At 42.2% G+C, this 17105-nt stretch overlaps 1 protein-coding gene across 9 annotated transcripts in view; it reads right to left on the reverse strand.

The window, feature by feature from the left end:
• Positions 1–16977, reverse strand: part of cpeb3 (cytoplasmic polyadenylation element binding protein 3) — a 40757-nt gene extending 23780 nt beyond the window's left edge. For 2 of the 9 annotated variants that reach the window (XM_044372324.1, XM_044372322.1), the window contains exons 1-3: positions 16113–16222; positions 13783–14720; positions 6524–6677 (exon numbers count right to left, since the gene is read on the reverse strand). In XM_044372324.1, the coding sequence (XP_044228259.1) occupies positions 6524–6677; positions 13783–14720; positions 16113–16164 (1144 nt within the window). In that variant the 5' untranslated portion in view covers positions 16165–16222. Of the gene's footprint in view, positions 1–6523; positions 6678–13782; positions 14721–15000; positions 15557–16112; positions 16223–16250; positions 16378–16411; positions 16667–16904 lie in introns of those variants that run through there. The other 7 variants (XM_044372323.1, XM_044372325.1, XM_044372329.1 and 4 more) reach the window with 7 other exon arrangements.
• Positions 16978–17105: the final 128 nt, after the last annotated feature.

Raw genomic sequence — 17105 nt, forward strand, 5'->3', positions numbered from 1 at the left:
TACCACTGGGTTTGGTTGAGCAAAAAGAGGAGAGGATCAATAAAGTACTGCATCCACAATCAAAGCTGTGATTTTGCTGATAGGAGGGCAAAAGTCGCAACAAACACTGTGGTCTGTGATTGCCTTTCTGTCTATATTAGTCATTTTGGGTGACAGAGGGGGACAGTTGCCCTCCCGAAGCCTTAAAATAGCTTTGGGCATGTGCCATCTGCTTCCCCCAGGAGTTGAGTGGCAGGACCTGAGGGGCCCCTGAGTTGCTGCTGCTGCTGCTGTTTTGGTGACATTTCCTCACCGAGAGCCTGAGCTATTCTCAACCTACCCGTGATGGCTGAGCAGCAGCATGGCCACTCTGGATAAGAGCCATCCACTTCCTTAGGCACGGATCCAACAGCACCTCCCCTTCTGACAATCTGCAGACTGGACAGTGACCTCGCTGTGACCGCTTTGGTAGAAATGGGATAAAGAGTAAGGGATGGATTAGCTGGACATAGCCAGTGGCCATCAATTTGAGATTTGGTGCCCCAATGGGGGTGCTCCAAAGTTCTCAGTGTGGGGGGGTACCGAGGCATCAGAGAGGTTTCAACAAAGCAGTCAGATTAATAAACTGCAAGAAACCAGAGGTCAAATGAGGTTAAAAGCAACATCAGCAGTATAGATGCAACCAACTTTAGGTCTCTTGTCTACATCTGTCAGTAACTGAGAATTTGGTCTGTTGAATTTGAGATTTGATTCCAGTTAAGTAGTAGGCTAACCTTGTATAAAAAGTATTGGTAACAATGCTTTCTCATTTGCTTTATAGGCTTGATGACAAAAAGTCTCATGGTACCATCATCCTCATTTTTTAAAAATGTGAGAGCATAGGTAATTACAGTATGGGCAGGGAAGTGAGTTTTAACAGCCACAAATGTCATCCTCTGTAGAAGTAATTGCTGAGTCATTGGATGAACAACAACCCCATCTATCATCAAAGATATAGTATCATTAAGGTTGGCACAGCATGTGTTCCTGCCTAGGGTTCACAGGGAAAAAAAGAGGATCAGGCTGTATCAACATGAATGCTGTGTTTCAGGTTCCTCAGTGGTTAAATTTTCTGTAGATTCCATGCAGCGGATCACCGCCGGCTGCGCCCCACCTGGAGCTCTTCTCAACTGCTTTGGCCATGTTTTGCTCCCTCTGGTCCGCATTATAGCACAGACTGAAAACCCCAATAACAGCTCTAGGTGAAAGCCCTGGCAAAAGTTATGAGAGAAGAGTGGGTGTGCCAACAGCAAGGTGTGGAAATGTTAGCCCTGGTGAAAAAAAAAACACCTCAGCAGCAGGGTGCCCCAAAGCTGCACTCTTGCAGACTATCGGCAAAAAAACTTTCAATTACCGACACAACACTAGCAAAAAAGGGGTACAAAAAGATGACAGTACCCACTGAGGGTCATGTGTTTATCACACACCTGACAGATAACTGGAATGATTGAGAAAGGAAACTTGCTGAGATAATTATTTGGTGTGTTTGTGTTTGTCAGTATGGCCTACTTCCTCTCCTTCATACCAGCTCGAGCTGAACTCAACAACCCTGGACAAGATACTTACAAAAAAGGGCCAAAGTTGCTTTAGCTATCAAGCCATAACATGTAAAACTATAGAGAACTATGTGTAAAACACAAATGGTCACACAAGGGGCATATTTCTAAATTAAAGCCAAAACTTACTTCAACCATTAACTTCAATCAGTCATTTAATGTTTCATAAAAGTAATAATAATAAAACAATTTAATGCCTTTCATAGCCCACAATAATAGAGGATTTCCAGAATCCAGTAAAGCCTGATGCACAAACTTGGCAGTGATAGTAATGCTTTCAATAGTATTTCATGGCTTGTGAGATCTGGACAAACCATGATTTTAATAGACAAAACAAGCCCAGACTTGTTTTGTTGCCTGGACTGGATTAGCTCAGTCATGCTTGCAGGAGTCATGAATTTTCCACCATAACAAAACATGGCACTCTGACAGCGTAGTTTATTGGAAGCAAGGTGCAATTTAACCTTTAACACAACCAACAAAACATTATCTTATCTCTGTATAGTCATTACAGGATGTTTAAAGTACAGGAGCGTCCCTCTGCGGGTGAGATCATCTCAGGAGTTGTCAACTACGTGGGTTAAAAAGTTAAGAGGTCAAGTCCAGCTTGTCAGCCAAACTTTGGACCGTCCAGCCGTTTCAAATATTGACCTTTCACCTTGGGTTAAGTCGGTGTGACCCATCTCTGAACCTGAACAAAGACAAGAACCCCCATCGACTTCCTCTTCCGAACAAATGTGATCTTTTAAGAGCCAACTTAGGAGAGAGGAAGGAAGGTTTTTTTCTTTGTCAACGCTGAATCTTTAACTAAAAACTCAACTTTTACCCTTAACTTAAACCTTACTGAAGACCTTTACACCATCGTGCAACAGCTGGGCTCTATGTTTGCAGTTTCAAGGAAAGTTATACACCCACCTCTTCCTATAATTGACGCACCTTGCCTAATCATACTGTAACTCATCTGACCTGGACTATGCTTGCAACTCTTGTTTTCCTCCTGATAAAAGCCTGTGTGTCAACTCTTATCCATTGACCAATGCTCTTGTCAACAAGCGCATAGACAAACAGCACCAGTGTTTGCTCTCCCTCAACTACTGACAATTATATTCACTGGCAACTACTATCTTTCACAACAACATTATGCTTCATACAGACTGTAACCAACACATGACAGATTGACACCCAAACACAACAGACTGTAAAATCAATTAAAAAAAACTGTGTCAAGAAAAATTTGTTGGTTTTACCAGCCAACTACCAAATCACCTCAGCAGCAGCACCTAATCAATTACAGTCCACAAAAAAATAGTCAACAAGAATTTTAAAGAAATATCTTGATGGGGCCAGTAACTTTGCTCCGTTGATTTCCTAGCAGGTGGTCCCAGCGAAGAAAAAGTCCAGCACATAACCCCCCTCTAAAGAGGTGAGTTGCTGTTTTTACACTTTGGTTTTTGTATGGATGGAACAAACACATTTTTAATTAGTGAGCATTGTTTGCCAGATTTTATTACCTTTAGAGAGAGCCAGGCAAGCTGTTTCCCCCTGATTCCAGCCTTTATGCTAAGCTAAGCTAATCCGCTGCTGGCTGTAGCTTCATATTTAACGGACATACATGAGTGGTATCAACCTTCTCATCTTACTCTTAGCAAGAAAGAGAACAAGTATATTCCCCAAAATGTCAAATATTCCTCTAAATGAGAAATTGAAAAAGTAATTATGAAAAAATATATTTTCCTTTATTTAACAGGGACCATACAGATAAATATTGTTACATAAAGATAAGCAATGCAACAGAAGGAATGCATATAGGGTGTCTAGCTGAAGCAAATTTACAGCCCCCGTCCCTGGTTAGACTTATAAAACTATGCTCAAACAAATAAATCAATAAATTAGAATCAGGATCCAAACAACAGGACAGATAAAACAGGCTGTGTACATACGTATATGAATGCGTCTATACATGTATATGACTAATCAAAAGTTGCAGCTCTCCTTTGTTGCTTAAATTTGGACTTAAGTTAATGGAGTTCAACCTTGTAAAAGCTGCACTCTCATGCACAAAGAGACAATGCAAACCGTAACTGACGCATGAGTAAGATCATGTGAGTCAGACCAGCTGAGACCGTGTGTGTGTGTGTGTGTTTTTTCAGAGAGAGAGAGACCATGTGGGTGGGGAGGGATCCACACATGCACGAGGACTTAAGGACTCATTAACGCTTTTGAGTATCTCGAGTGATAAGTGACAAGATTGAGATTGTGTTTGCGCTGGGAGTGGCTGCATGCTGCAGAAACAGTATCGTGTCTGTAGAGTCGTCTTTGCCAAAGACAAGGATGAGCGACAGCCTGGAAGAGTGTGTGAGGTACGAGTGCTTTGCATGGAATGTCACAGTTGATTTACATGTCAGAAACAATTTGGTTGTGTGTATCTTGTGTGTGTGTATGTGTGTGTGTGTGCATGTGACGCTGGTGGCGGCTGTTGTCAAACTGGTGGTGTTTTTCCAGGCCAAGGGGAGAATCTCTGGTGTGTGTGTTGTTTATGTGGGGGCACCTAGCTCAGCTGACCCAGTTCAGGAACTACATGCAGACCAGTGTGTGTATGTGTGTGTGCGTTGCTGCAGAAAGGGCCCGTTTGTTCAGACGTCCCTGCGGCCCTGTTCCCCACACACAGGAGTAAAGAGCTTTTACAAAGTTTGAGAGGATCGAAAGAATAAAGTCTCTCTCACAGACAACAACACACACACACCCTTTGAAGCTGACTCTTCTCCAAATAAGTGCTTTGGAAGAAAACTGGTTGAATCGAGATGGCCTCGCCCGCCTTGACGAGGAGAAAGAGTGGTGTGGGCGGGGTCACCTCACAGTCTCTTTAGAATACCCACCGATTCTCATTCGCATCACAGTACAAGTGCTTCTCTTTCTTTAAAACCCACTCACACACACACACACACACACATATATAGAGGAACCCATAAAACACTCAAGGAAAAACAACTATTCCAGTCACAATGAGAAGTATGCGAGAAATGTCTGTGATGGGATGGATGTGGGTGGGACCCATTCAGTTGCGAATGCAAAAACTGGGCCTACTGGGTTAATTAGCTTTGACTGGTGGTTCTCAGCTGGCGGGTTGTATCCTCAAAGTGGGGATGCCAGACTTACGACAGTTGCTGGCTTAGGAGACAAGTTACTGCAGATTTAAAAATATGAGTTGTGTTTTCTCATCTAATCGTCTAATCTCTTTTAAGTAGGCTTCAGTTGAGAAATACTGACCTATATTAGTGATTCCTCAAGTTAGCACCCAATAATAAAGGGAATAGCTTAAAAGACAGGTTCCATTTTTTCTTTTTCAAGTCTGTCTTGATACAATACTGATGTGCTATTATGTACATCTTAGTTGCTGTAACAGTTCCTGAAGCTACTCTCTCAGAACACGACTACACTGCAAGAAATAGGAGCCAAATTTTCGCTCTAAACAGGATGTAACTTTGGAACATATCGACTCGATTTAGCTAACTGAGGCTGCTGAAGCATTTTTGCACAGCACGAGGGCTAGCAGAGTGGATTTTGAGACATCAAGAACTAAGCCTTTTGCTGTTGATTACACAGCAGACGGAGGATCGAGGCATATGGCCCTTCTCAGACGGTGAGTAGGTATGCTAGCAGGGTGGAGCTGCTCTGTGGTTGGCACCGTAGCTTACAGCAGCCCCGTGCCGTCTACATGACAACGAGAGAGGTAAACAAGCAAATATAGATGCAGGAATTCACAGCCGTGTCCATGTACCAACCTCCCTGTCTTTGCTTGTGATCTCCACTGTCTCTGTTTTGCATTGATAAACAATCGCGAGGGAAGCCCTGGAGGACATTACAACACCTTTCCAGTGTAGTTAGGCCGGGCCAGGATGGCCATTTTGCTATAACAATGCTCTCTCAGCACAAGATTGGGAAAACAGACTCCACGCATGAGAAAGCGACATGCTCTACTCATTATATACCCCTCCCACCAATCTTTCCATTGTGAAGATGGGAGGATGGGGGAGCATAAAAACCTTTCACCCAACCTGACAGGGCCCCATCTGGGATCCAAAGTTTTTACAATAGACACGTGATCTCTGCTACACAAATATTGGCTTAGAAGGCCTGACATACATTGAATGGCCTTAAAAAGAACGAAGAAAGACTACATAAGTCCGCCATACTTTTCCAGACATAAAACTGTGTGATGCCATTTCATTTTCATTTTACTGTTTTGAAAAGCTGCATCTGTGTATTGAGGTTTCTTAGAAACACTGATTGGATCTTCTGGCTGTGATTCAGTGATGACAAGTCTAAGCCCATGATCACACACACACACGCACACAAGCGTACACAAAAAACACAAAATAAAAGTCAAAGTATGATCTCTGAATTCTGCTTTGTGGTGATCTGGCAGATGTGGATCACAAATCCTGTCAGTGAGGAAAAATAACAGTAACTTGTCACTCTAAACAAACATGTAAAACAAAAATGTATGCAGTCACTCAACATTCATGGTCACAATATATTTAGTCAGAAAGAGCACAGTGACATTCTCTCTTCACTCAGTGATTCCAATCAGCAGAAGGAAGAAGAAACAGCAAAGGAAAATACAGGTCGAAAGGAAGACCACATCAGTGCACCTTGTTGCACATCTGGTCCACCACACACACACACACACACACACACACACACACACACACACATTAACACATACAAATACACACAAACAAAAAATATGCAAGATTTTGCAGGTAAGGCTCATAAAGTTAATTATTCATTTCAATTTCAAACAGAACATGATGATCCATACTGGATTGATTGGCAAACAAGAGATTGTTAAATATTGCAAAAGAAAAAATAAAAAGTACCCAGAGATGATATATGCCCATGAAGCAAAAAACAACCCAAATAAGCATGGACGTATGAATATTCCTAACCTGCAAAATGATTCCTCCATATAATATCAGCGATAGTCATTGGTGGGCCACCGGCAGGGTGTGGTTTACCTTTGTCATGGTCAGTCCTTATCATATCCATTAAGGAACTCTCCAAAGAGTGCAAGCTAAAAGCATCAAAGGGCCGATTCCGGTCCTGCAACACAGCAAAACAGGAAGTGGATACGGATTAGATTCATCAGTGCATGATATACAAAACAAACATAGGGAAGGACATACTTCATGTTATCATGACAGCTACAGTTAGAGCTGCTGACAGATATGAGGCAAAGCATGTAAATATTGTGCGTAGCATGAAATATTGTTCTGGATATTACAAAACGGTCAATAACATGTAGTTTCTGAATCACCAGTAGAGTGGGGAAACTGTATGTAGAGGATCTGAATTACCACCTTCAGAAACAGGCTAACTTGCACATTTAGCCTCACTGTTCAAACTCTGGTTGGTAGCCTTGCACAAGGGTAGATCACTGGTAACAACTTGCATGTACCGACAGCTCCCAGGCTTTCTTAAAATAGCAAGACAGGTCGGGATGCATTCTTAGCTAATCTAGACTAATATAAATTAGGGAGCCGGGACTAGATATTACAGGTATAAAAAAAAAAAAAAGAAAAAGTCGAAGGTATGTGTCAGCCCCGGGGATGATGGTAAATGCGGTTGATATTGAAAAGCAGATATGGATCTTTGTCGGAGGCTCTTAAAGCCTTTTCATATCAAATAGCTACAGTTAAAGCACAGACAAGTTTCTGCCCTGAGGAACCCCATCTGTCTAGATTTATATAATTTAGTGGAAAATATCTTAAATGTCAACTCTGTAGGTGGAGAAGTTGGGCTATCTTGTCATTTTTGAAGTATTCTTCATTTTGCTGGTGACGCTGTGGAGGTTCCTGAGACCCAGTTTCAAAACTATCAACTCTGGGTTTCATTCATTTTGACACATTTAAAATACAATCAAAGAGGATTTTTCAAGAGTACATTCACTTACTGTTGTATTTCCCTTAGCCCCTTAACAAGCTCCCTGTTTTTTATGCAAAAGCCCAGAAATGACATACCCAAAATAAAAAGGTTACTGTTCTTCAATCTTTTTAATTACAGCCATGATCATGGTCTCATCTAAACTCTTTGAATTTTACCATTAAAAAAGTCATTTTGTCCAAGTGAACCACATTTACAAAGGCAAAAATGGGGGAAAGGATTTTTTTCTTGCCCATTTTTAAAATCTTTATTCCATTTTTTCTATCTTTTACTGTTCTATTGTGTATGCCCTCCTGTTACAATATAACTAACTGTTATACTGGTGCTGGCATCTTAAAATGGTTTACAAATAAAATCATGAGGCTCTGTGCTTTCAAACAATGTATAATTGATCAAGGTTGAGTGAGGACTGTCGCTCCCAAAAAGCACAAAGTCCATCTGACAGGGACCCAGTTCTACCCGATACAACTGGTTTTGAAACTGCCCTCAGAGTGAAGCTGGTTGATGTGGCTATAAAGGATTCATCATTGGCTGCAGCACGTACAGCTGAGTGTCATTTGTTGCGTATTTTGACCTGGTGATTTATAAAACCTCTCCAAACTCATGTGAAGCAGACCGGTCCGCTTGGACTGGACAAGTCAATACTACATCAAACACCTCAAGGTCAAACCAACCCCTCACTGCTGATGAAACGCTTAGAAGCCAACTCTTTGTGAATGAATTTATGAGAATGACATGTGTGCCAAAGGTGAGGCCTGAGAGTGCGCCTAGCTGGAGGCTACAGGCTTGGCAGCTGTGTCCTGTGTCCGCTGCCCGAGCCGGGGCCGCGTTGTTTGCACACCAGAGCTATTGTTGCCCATTCGGCTGAGCATTCAAAAGTGTTATTCCCCCCACTCTGGACCCGACAGCGCCACGTAGATAAAAATCTGCCCACTTGGTACAAACGGTAAACACTTAAAACGCTGAGCTTTTAGTTTCCTCCCCCTCCCCTCCTCCCTGACACATGTGGATGAACACAGCGTGGGGCGGGGGTCGGAGAGCTCACTGTGGTCCAATGACCTAAAGAGATAATATATACAAAAGTCCCAAACAGATTTTTACTGTTGCTTTAATACTGAACATCACATACAGTAGGATGCCCAGAGTGTGGAATGCAGGCTGAAATTGTTCCTGTCTCCACTGTTGCCTATGCTGCAGCTCATCTTTCCTCTTGACCCATAAACATGATACAGGAGTTCATTTATGAGGGAGAGCTTTATTAGAAACAGACTAGGTTAAGATGTGGATGAAATACCTGGATTTAATCAATAAAGTCTGCGCCATAAGGTTAAGTGCTGCCAGATTCAGAGACAGATGGTGAATTTATCATTTATTGTTTTTTTCCCCTTTATAAAACTGTATAAAGTGCAAGCAGCTGTGAATTCTTCTGATGTTAAATTAATATGACCTTCAAAGCCACAAAATCATTCAATCAATCAATCAATAGGAAAAGGCCCAAAGCAAAACAGCCCAAGGGACACAGGCGAATATATATATATATAGATATATATCCAAGTTGATATTCACATAACATACTGCATTGACTCTTCCCTACTGTTTAACTGAATTGTGGATTTAAAGCCTGTTTAAATCATCACCCAAAATATACAGAACTGGTGTGATTGGAAAGTTGATTATCTGTTCAATTAGACTGACAATTATTTTTTCGATGAACTGATTAACTGTTAAGTCTATTATATGTCTCAAAGGAGTAAAAAAAATGTCCATCACAATCTTAACAATCAGATGTTTATCTGACTGACTGTCAAGATCTTAAATTAAAAACACAGCAAATCCTACTTCCAAAATCCTTAGAGGTTCTGGAAAAACTGAATGTTTGGCCTTTTTGTTTGGATAAATGACTTTTAAATGATGATTATCAAACTTGATGGCAAATTATTTTCTGTTGATCGACTGCATGATTCATCTGCTTAATTGTTTCAACACTAATGTGAGCATTCCCGTTCAGACGGCATGATCTAACGTGCCCTCTGCTCCCTGTCACCTCCAGCGGTTGGCTGTGGCTTCAATCTTAACCATAATATATACTGTAGCCTATCTAAATTCATACAAGGTTAAAATCTAAGTTATCTGTAAGCTATGAGGAACACAAGTACTTTGGCAAAGTACAATGGCATGTTAAGGAGACAAACAAAGCAATAATGATACCAGAAACCAGCTGAACCACATGAAGTTCCTGATGTAAATGACACTGGTTTCACCCTCAAACTTGTGGAGGCTCCTGCTGTTTTGCATGACCATCAGACAGCAATGAGACTCGCCTGTCAGTCTACGAAATAACTTCTAACCTCTTGATAAGCCGTGAAGTGATTACGATCACAAAAAAAGGACCACACAATAATCACCACGACCATCAATTCAAATCAGGGTATCTCCCGAGACGCTCATGTGACTTTGTGTCTCAAGCCTGACACTGACATGTTAAGATGAATTCCACACATTCCTCGGTCTCTTAGCGGCAGCCAACGGCAGGCGAGTATGAGCACATATCAGAGCGCACAGGACTCAACATTTCACCCTGAGTTTCATCTGGGGCATCTGAAGAATACTGATCTACAGAACGACAAGTACACCTGTCACCAGCTGTCCACATGACATTGCGGGGACCGGTGTGTGCCTCCGCCTGCTGCTCGGCTCAGCGATTTGCCTGACGATTCACTTCAGTAAACAGGCCCAGTTGACATGTGGCACCCTGACCTTGCATCCCGGTGATAACTCCTCTCCAATTATGGGTGTAATTGTTAAGCAGCTAGGTGTGAGCTACGGCCAGGATCACATCACAGCCCTTTAAAAAATACCTTCTCTGTCTAATAGATACTGTTCAATGGCTAAAGGTGTTTGCAGATGTGCAGAATAATTACTAGTTCTAATAAGACTTGTATAGGTTATCTTTTTTGGTATATATATATGTCTGATAGCACGAGGGCACTGTTCCAGATTTACACATAATAAGGTCAGTTTACTCATCATGGAGAGTCAGCCTGTGAAAGCAGTTGTATTATGTGTTCTGCTGCTCTGGAGGACATTTTCTAAAGTCTGAGTAAATAACCTTGATGATGTCATGAGGGTCATCTTGAGTTGGGTCAAATCAAGATGCTATTGCTTGCATTATGGGAATTGTAGGGTTTAAGCTTAACTATAAATCAGGATATCGTAGCTTTTGCTGCGCTAGTTTTGACAATTCTTTTTAGCTATGCTAGTAGCATGGCTCTAGAAATGGCAGTGTTGGTTGCTTGGTCCACGACTTTGGTCCAGACTGAAATATCTTAACAACTATTGGATGGATTGTCATGACATTATGTACAGACATTCATGGTGCCCAGAGGATGAATCGAAATGACTTTGGTGAGCTGATTTTTCCTCTAGCGCCACCAGAAGGTTGACATTAAGTGGTTTTGTGTGAAATGTCTTGACAACTACTTTCCGTGAAATTTGGCACATACATTCATGTCACCCCCAGACTTAATTATAATTACTTTGATTATCCCCTGGCTTTTTTTTAATCAAATGTCACCATCATGTAAAATTTTCAATTTGTCCAGTACTTTGGTTTATGACAAAATACCTGCAAAAGAAATGGCATCCCCATTAACCTCAAGGTCTATCTAATTATATCAGGTTGGCTTTTCTCCTTTAATATGGTAATTTAATAAGGTATCTCTGTGTGACAAGTCTTCATTTTGTAGAGAAACCTCCACATTACTAGCAATGACATGTGAAGCTGATATTTGATAATTAGATAAAGCACAGTATCAGCATGTATGCTACACCAGTGAACCAATATGCCACTTTAACCCTTGTTTTTCATCTGACACCACTTAACCACATGAAAGTAGACACGAGTGTTGCACTTCATCTCTGCCATTTGCTTGAGTTTCACTTCAGTAAACAGACCACTCTATACAGCATGACGTGCGGCCCCTTGACCTTGTCTTCTGGTGATAACTCGAGCTGTAAGCTGTCCAAGTCAAGAGAAAGAGATAGAGCCTCTCGGCAGAGGAAACCTGGTAATAATGCCTGGGAAGGCCTGACTGACTCACACACACAATCATTATCTCCTCAAAAGGCTATATGTTTCAAGCCAGCTGGAATTTCACCCTGCGCTGGGCTGTGTTTCGCCTGCGCATGTAGTCCTCTCTGCAGTAACAGGTTAACATTTTGGCTCACACTCCGTTCTCCAGAGAGTTTGCTTTGATCGGGTGAACAAGTACTCATTTTTAAGTAAGCCAGTGACTTCAGGGGGGAGTGTTCGGCTGGCTTTTTTTTCCCTTTTTTTTTTATGCTGGCTTGTTTTTCAAGCAGTGTAAATAAACACGGGGAAAACACATGATTGGTCATGTGAAAAAAGCCATACAGTATGGGACTGTTACTCTGTAATCAGACATGTCAATCAGGGAAAGATAGCCCACTGCAATAAAAAAAATGAAAATGAAACAGACACAATGCTGTCAATTATAGTGTGGGTGAACACAGCTGAATTTATGTGTATTCATATATGTCTAGATAGATAGATAGATAGATATACACTCAAATATAAAATATGAAAATATTATAAATACAACTGATAACTTCTACCAATGTGTGGCCCAATGGCAAGTTAGCATTTTGTGTATAACCCTGTCAACTATCAGTGTGGAGCACATTTACTTTGTCTTACTGAAACTGTCATAACTTATTGTTCATTAAAGCAACTAACAGGACACTCTTGCCCTTTCCTCTGTCAACATGTATTATGTTATTATAGCTCACAAATGCTGGCAGAAACACACACATTATGTCAATGTCAGCATTGTATTATGTTAAATATTTTACTATAACCAACAATAAGAGTTTACACGCAGAGTTGGATGTGTTGGAAAGTGGGGCTACTTGGTTTTTGTAAGTTGTAAAAGAAAAAGCTCTTCATCTACCTTCCAGGTTGGACCTGAGCCTCGTTTCCATCTCAGGTTAAACCCCGCCCACCATCCCACTCCAAACCAATAATATGACAGGATTGATGTTGCCTTCATGTACCGTCGAAAATCTTGAAATTAAGAGGTGAGCGCAACTGAACTACCAACATGTTATAAATAGGGAGAGAGAAATGCTAAATTATATTAGTTTTTTTCATCCTTACATGTAATAAGCATCAACTTTTAATCGTCCAGTTGTTGTCTTTTTTGCCATGTAGTCTGCCCAGATTTAGACAACACATTTCAGTAAATGGGCCACATAAATTGAAAAAGTTTAATGACTAATGTAGATTTTCCCCGGCACATTTTCTGCAGCTAACTCTGTTCGACAACTTAGTGTTATGTGTTCTTATAAAATTACTGAAAACAAGAAACCTTTCCTGACCATTAGATTGGATAGGTGATGAATGAAGCGCGCATATTTCGGGCTTCTTAGTGAGAATAGAGGAGGTTACGAGGAGCACCTGAATGCGTCATGTGTCCTTTAAACCCCACGGAGTGTGAGCTGGCAGAGCGAAGAAAATTAACCATTTAGTGCAATAAACCGTGCACAACGACTATTTTAAGAGGACCGACTCAGAGTGTTTATCTGTGAATGCGTAAAAAAAGCTATGATCGATGATTAATGGCCTATATCAAGGACTCACTCATTTATTTGACCTCAAAAACACACACCGGCAGCATACAAGCTTTAAAAAAAATGTTGACAGCAACCGGCAAAACCCGACGGTCATTTGTCAATTCAAGTAAAGCCACAGAAGTCAAAGCTGCGGTGTATCGCAGGTCTTAGGAGCGATTTATGCTCGTAGGAATTACATGAATCGATATAAAATGAATTTCTCCGAAGGTCTCATCATATTGTTAACGTATGACTGTGTGGAAAAACATACTACTCATATTGAAAACATGTTGACATCGTGTGATTTATGCGATAAAATGGTTTCTCAATTAAAAATTTGTCCAATCGACAATGACATAAATAAGTAATATTTTTATGGACCTATAATGAATCGGTGGTACTGATGATTTCAGGGTGACCTTATTCTAGACTCGCCTACTTTGTTGTATTTTTATCTCAGGGATTGTTGGTTTTCATCTGATATTTGTACAGAACACATTAAAAAATGTCCTTGGTTTTGAGAGATGAGCCAGCAGAGTAAGACTGACAACATGTCAAAGTGGTAAATTTTTTTAAGCGCAGGCTGAAGCAATAAAGCTAGGCCTAGGCCTGCTGTTACTAGGAATGTATTTACCTGGAAAGGCAGTATGTTGTTGCTGTTGTCAGTCCTGAAGGCGCTGTCCTCCATCCAGGGCTTGGGGGTGAGGGGACCCGGTCTTGGGAATTTGGGGGGTGCTATAACATTGCTGGTATAGGGCTTTTTCATGGGGGAGATGGGGTTCAGGGGTGACGGTACCCCGACGCCGACACCGACCCCGACCCCTACCCCGACGCCCACAGCTCTGCGCGGGTCCCTGCCTGCCTGCATGCCGCTCCAGGGGTTGGAGGCTGTGCTCCATGCGGCGTTTTGGTGATTATTCCAAGCGGACGACGAGGCAGAAGACGACGATGACGACCCCTTGCTGTTATTCATGATGGTCTGATAAGCGTTTCTCTGGGGGAAGGGGCCTTGGCTTGGGCTGACAGGGGATCTCCTCTGCTGGGGCTGCTGCTGCTGCTGCTGCTGGGCTTGCTGTTGATGCTGTTGGGACTGGGGAGCCAGACCGATCTGCGGGGAGAAATTACCCCCGAAGACCGGGTTGACGTGGTGGGGGAAGTTCTGGAAAAGCATCGTCCCGTTCACCGAGGGTATTCCCTGGAAAAAGCTATCGTCCACGGCGTTTGTGGTTCCCGTGGACCAAGTGCTCCCAAACGAAGAGGAGGAAGGGGAGGAAAGGGAGCCGCCGGTCTCCTGCGGCTGGTGGTGGAAGCTCAACCCGGGCAGGATCGGCGACTCCATCGGCACTTTGTCCTTGCTGCTGCTGCTGCTGCTGCTGCTGCTGCTGCTGTTCAGCGCTGAAGCCGCTTGGTTGCTCCCGGTCGACGGGCTCTCCGACTCCGATGAAGAAGAAGTGGGCTCCGATGACGGGGTCGGGGTGGAGGGAGGAGGGTCTACTTGCGTCGGATCTTGCTGATGGTGAGGCTGGGCTTTGTTTTTGTCCATCAGTAAATCATCCTGCATGGTTTGCTGAGCTGCAACGAGGGGAAACAGAGACGAGGAGTTATTATTATTGTTGCAATTCAGGAGATCATACACCGGGCTCGCCGGGCTGCTGTAGTGTCTGATGAACTGGGACAACTCCGACAAGGATATGATGTTAGAGGGACCAGGCAACTGCAAAGCGAATGCGTGATCACCCATTTAGCCGAAAAGAAGAAGAGGAGAAAAACACGCTTCCCAAGACTATATCAGAATGATTCATAAATCCCACAAATTATAGCCTACACGGAGCATATGGCTGTAGATATTCACCAGATTTCGCCACGTCTCGTTTTTCCTTCCACGCAGGAACTCCGGAGCTGCAATGTGAAACTGATTCAGTGTGTGTTTTTTTGCCCAAGGACCTCCCCTATATTCATTTACATACGTCAGAAAATACAGCTGTCCTTCAACAAGGTTAAAAGACAGTTCTACCTTGACCCAAGCACTTCGACACACACGACCACGGAGCTTTTTGAAAACGAAAATGACTCTTAAAAAAAAAAAAAAGAGGCACACTTCGCCCTTTTTAATGCAGTAGAAAGTGACGCACCTGAAACACTTTATTATAGCGCAAAGATCTCTTATAGACCTATCCTTTATGATAAGAAAATGCACTAATCTTATGATATTTTATGACTTAAAAAATGAAAATAATTCCATAGAGACAAACTCACCAAACTCATGAGTGTACAATAAGTCCCAGCAGGAATGATACATAATTATTAGTCAGGGATTTTATTATAGCGCAAAGAGGGACTCTGCCCGAGGTCCGCATTGACAGCCACTGGTTGGTACTGACAGCAGCAGCGCCACTGTAAATTGCATTTGAAGTAATTATCCAAATATAATAACTTATATCTTATAGTATCTTCTATTCAAAGTTGAACCTTTCATGCAAAATGATCCTTCACTTTGCATTTCAGAGACAACGCCTTGCAAAAGACAAATTATCAAGCACACGCTCGAATATTATAACGGCAATTTTGCATTCATTTGGATCAGAAAGCCACACAGTCACAACATTATCACATTCAGCGACTAGCGTTACAATGTAAAATGTAAATAGACCACAATAATGCATGATCAATTGAGCATATTCTTTCACCTGGAGCACATGCAAGGTACAACCATAGGCTATGACAAAGTGCCAAATCATCCAAGATTAAAATTATACTCAATTAAAAGGCATAAACATTGATAAGTCTATACTCTTGTTTGTCGGAACTTGGCTGCAGGAGAGCTAACATTCAGCACTGAGGCCTTTCAATATAACAGTCCATAGACTTTGAAAATAACACTCCCGATGACATGCCGGATCATTTCAGCAGTGGTGTTACAAGTTGGACTTTCAAGGTAATCGCAATAGCCTGCATTGCACACACCCCACCGGTTAATCCGTGTTTTCTCCTCCAAGAGCTGCGCTTCCAAGGTCATCAAAGCAGCACAATCAGCAGCCCACAGTGGCTCACCTCACCGGCCCTTTTCCTGAACACACTGCCAAAACCTGACCTTTCCAGTACCTCTTTATCGCGCTGATCGAGGCATCCGACACATTTCATGAAGCTGTCTTGCCTTGAAATCCCCCTTTAATCCATATGTGTCCCCCTCCACACAAACGAACAAAACAGCATGCACACACACAGCGTGGTCGCTTCTCTGCCTAACGTGAAGTTTGAATTACCTTTATCGTTCACCTTTTTGGGACTCTGTAAATAAAGATATTTCTGTTTGCCTCGTCTGGGTTTAGATATGACAAACGAGCTACCCTTGTGCCGAGATAGTCAGCAGTTGCCTCAACAGCTGATTGACTGCGGCGCATGGATGATGCCGGGGAGGCTGTAGGGAGTTGTAGTTTCTTACTATGCAGAGGCTGGTCAACAAATATGTTCCTTCTTGACTGCTGCGGTGAGCTGACGAATACGTAAGATTACAAGACGAATCAACTCGTTGTGGCAGTAATAAAAATAGTGGTGACTGACAGCGACATGTCATGTCTCTCCTTCTCTCTCTTTCTCTTCAGTTCACATGCACACACTCACACTCACGCACGCGCATTGTCTACATGCAAAGCAATGAATATTAAGTTATAGAGATAGTTGTTGACATCAGTTTTGTAAGAAAGCATGATATGATATCCTAATGAAAAACAACTTTCACAGAAGGTGTGAATTTACCACAATTAGAAGAAGTGTTCTGCAGCCATATGTGCATCTTCATGATGATTGTCTCTCCAAAAAAGCCTTAGTGTATCCTTGCAGATGTATCGTGAGTGGATTCAGAATATTAAATTGATATTTCTGACCATATGTGGGAGGGAAACCTCATGAAACTACAGTTCCCATGCCCCTTTGCGGGGATGCCCTTGTTTTGATGAC

This window comes from Thunnus albacares, chromosome 14 (genome assembly GCF_914725855.1).
Source record: "Thunnus albacares chromosome 14, fThuAlb1.1, whole genome shotgun sequence".
Lineage (NCBI taxonomy): Eukaryota > Metazoa > Chordata > Actinopteri > Scombriformes > Scombridae > Thunnus > Thunnus albacares.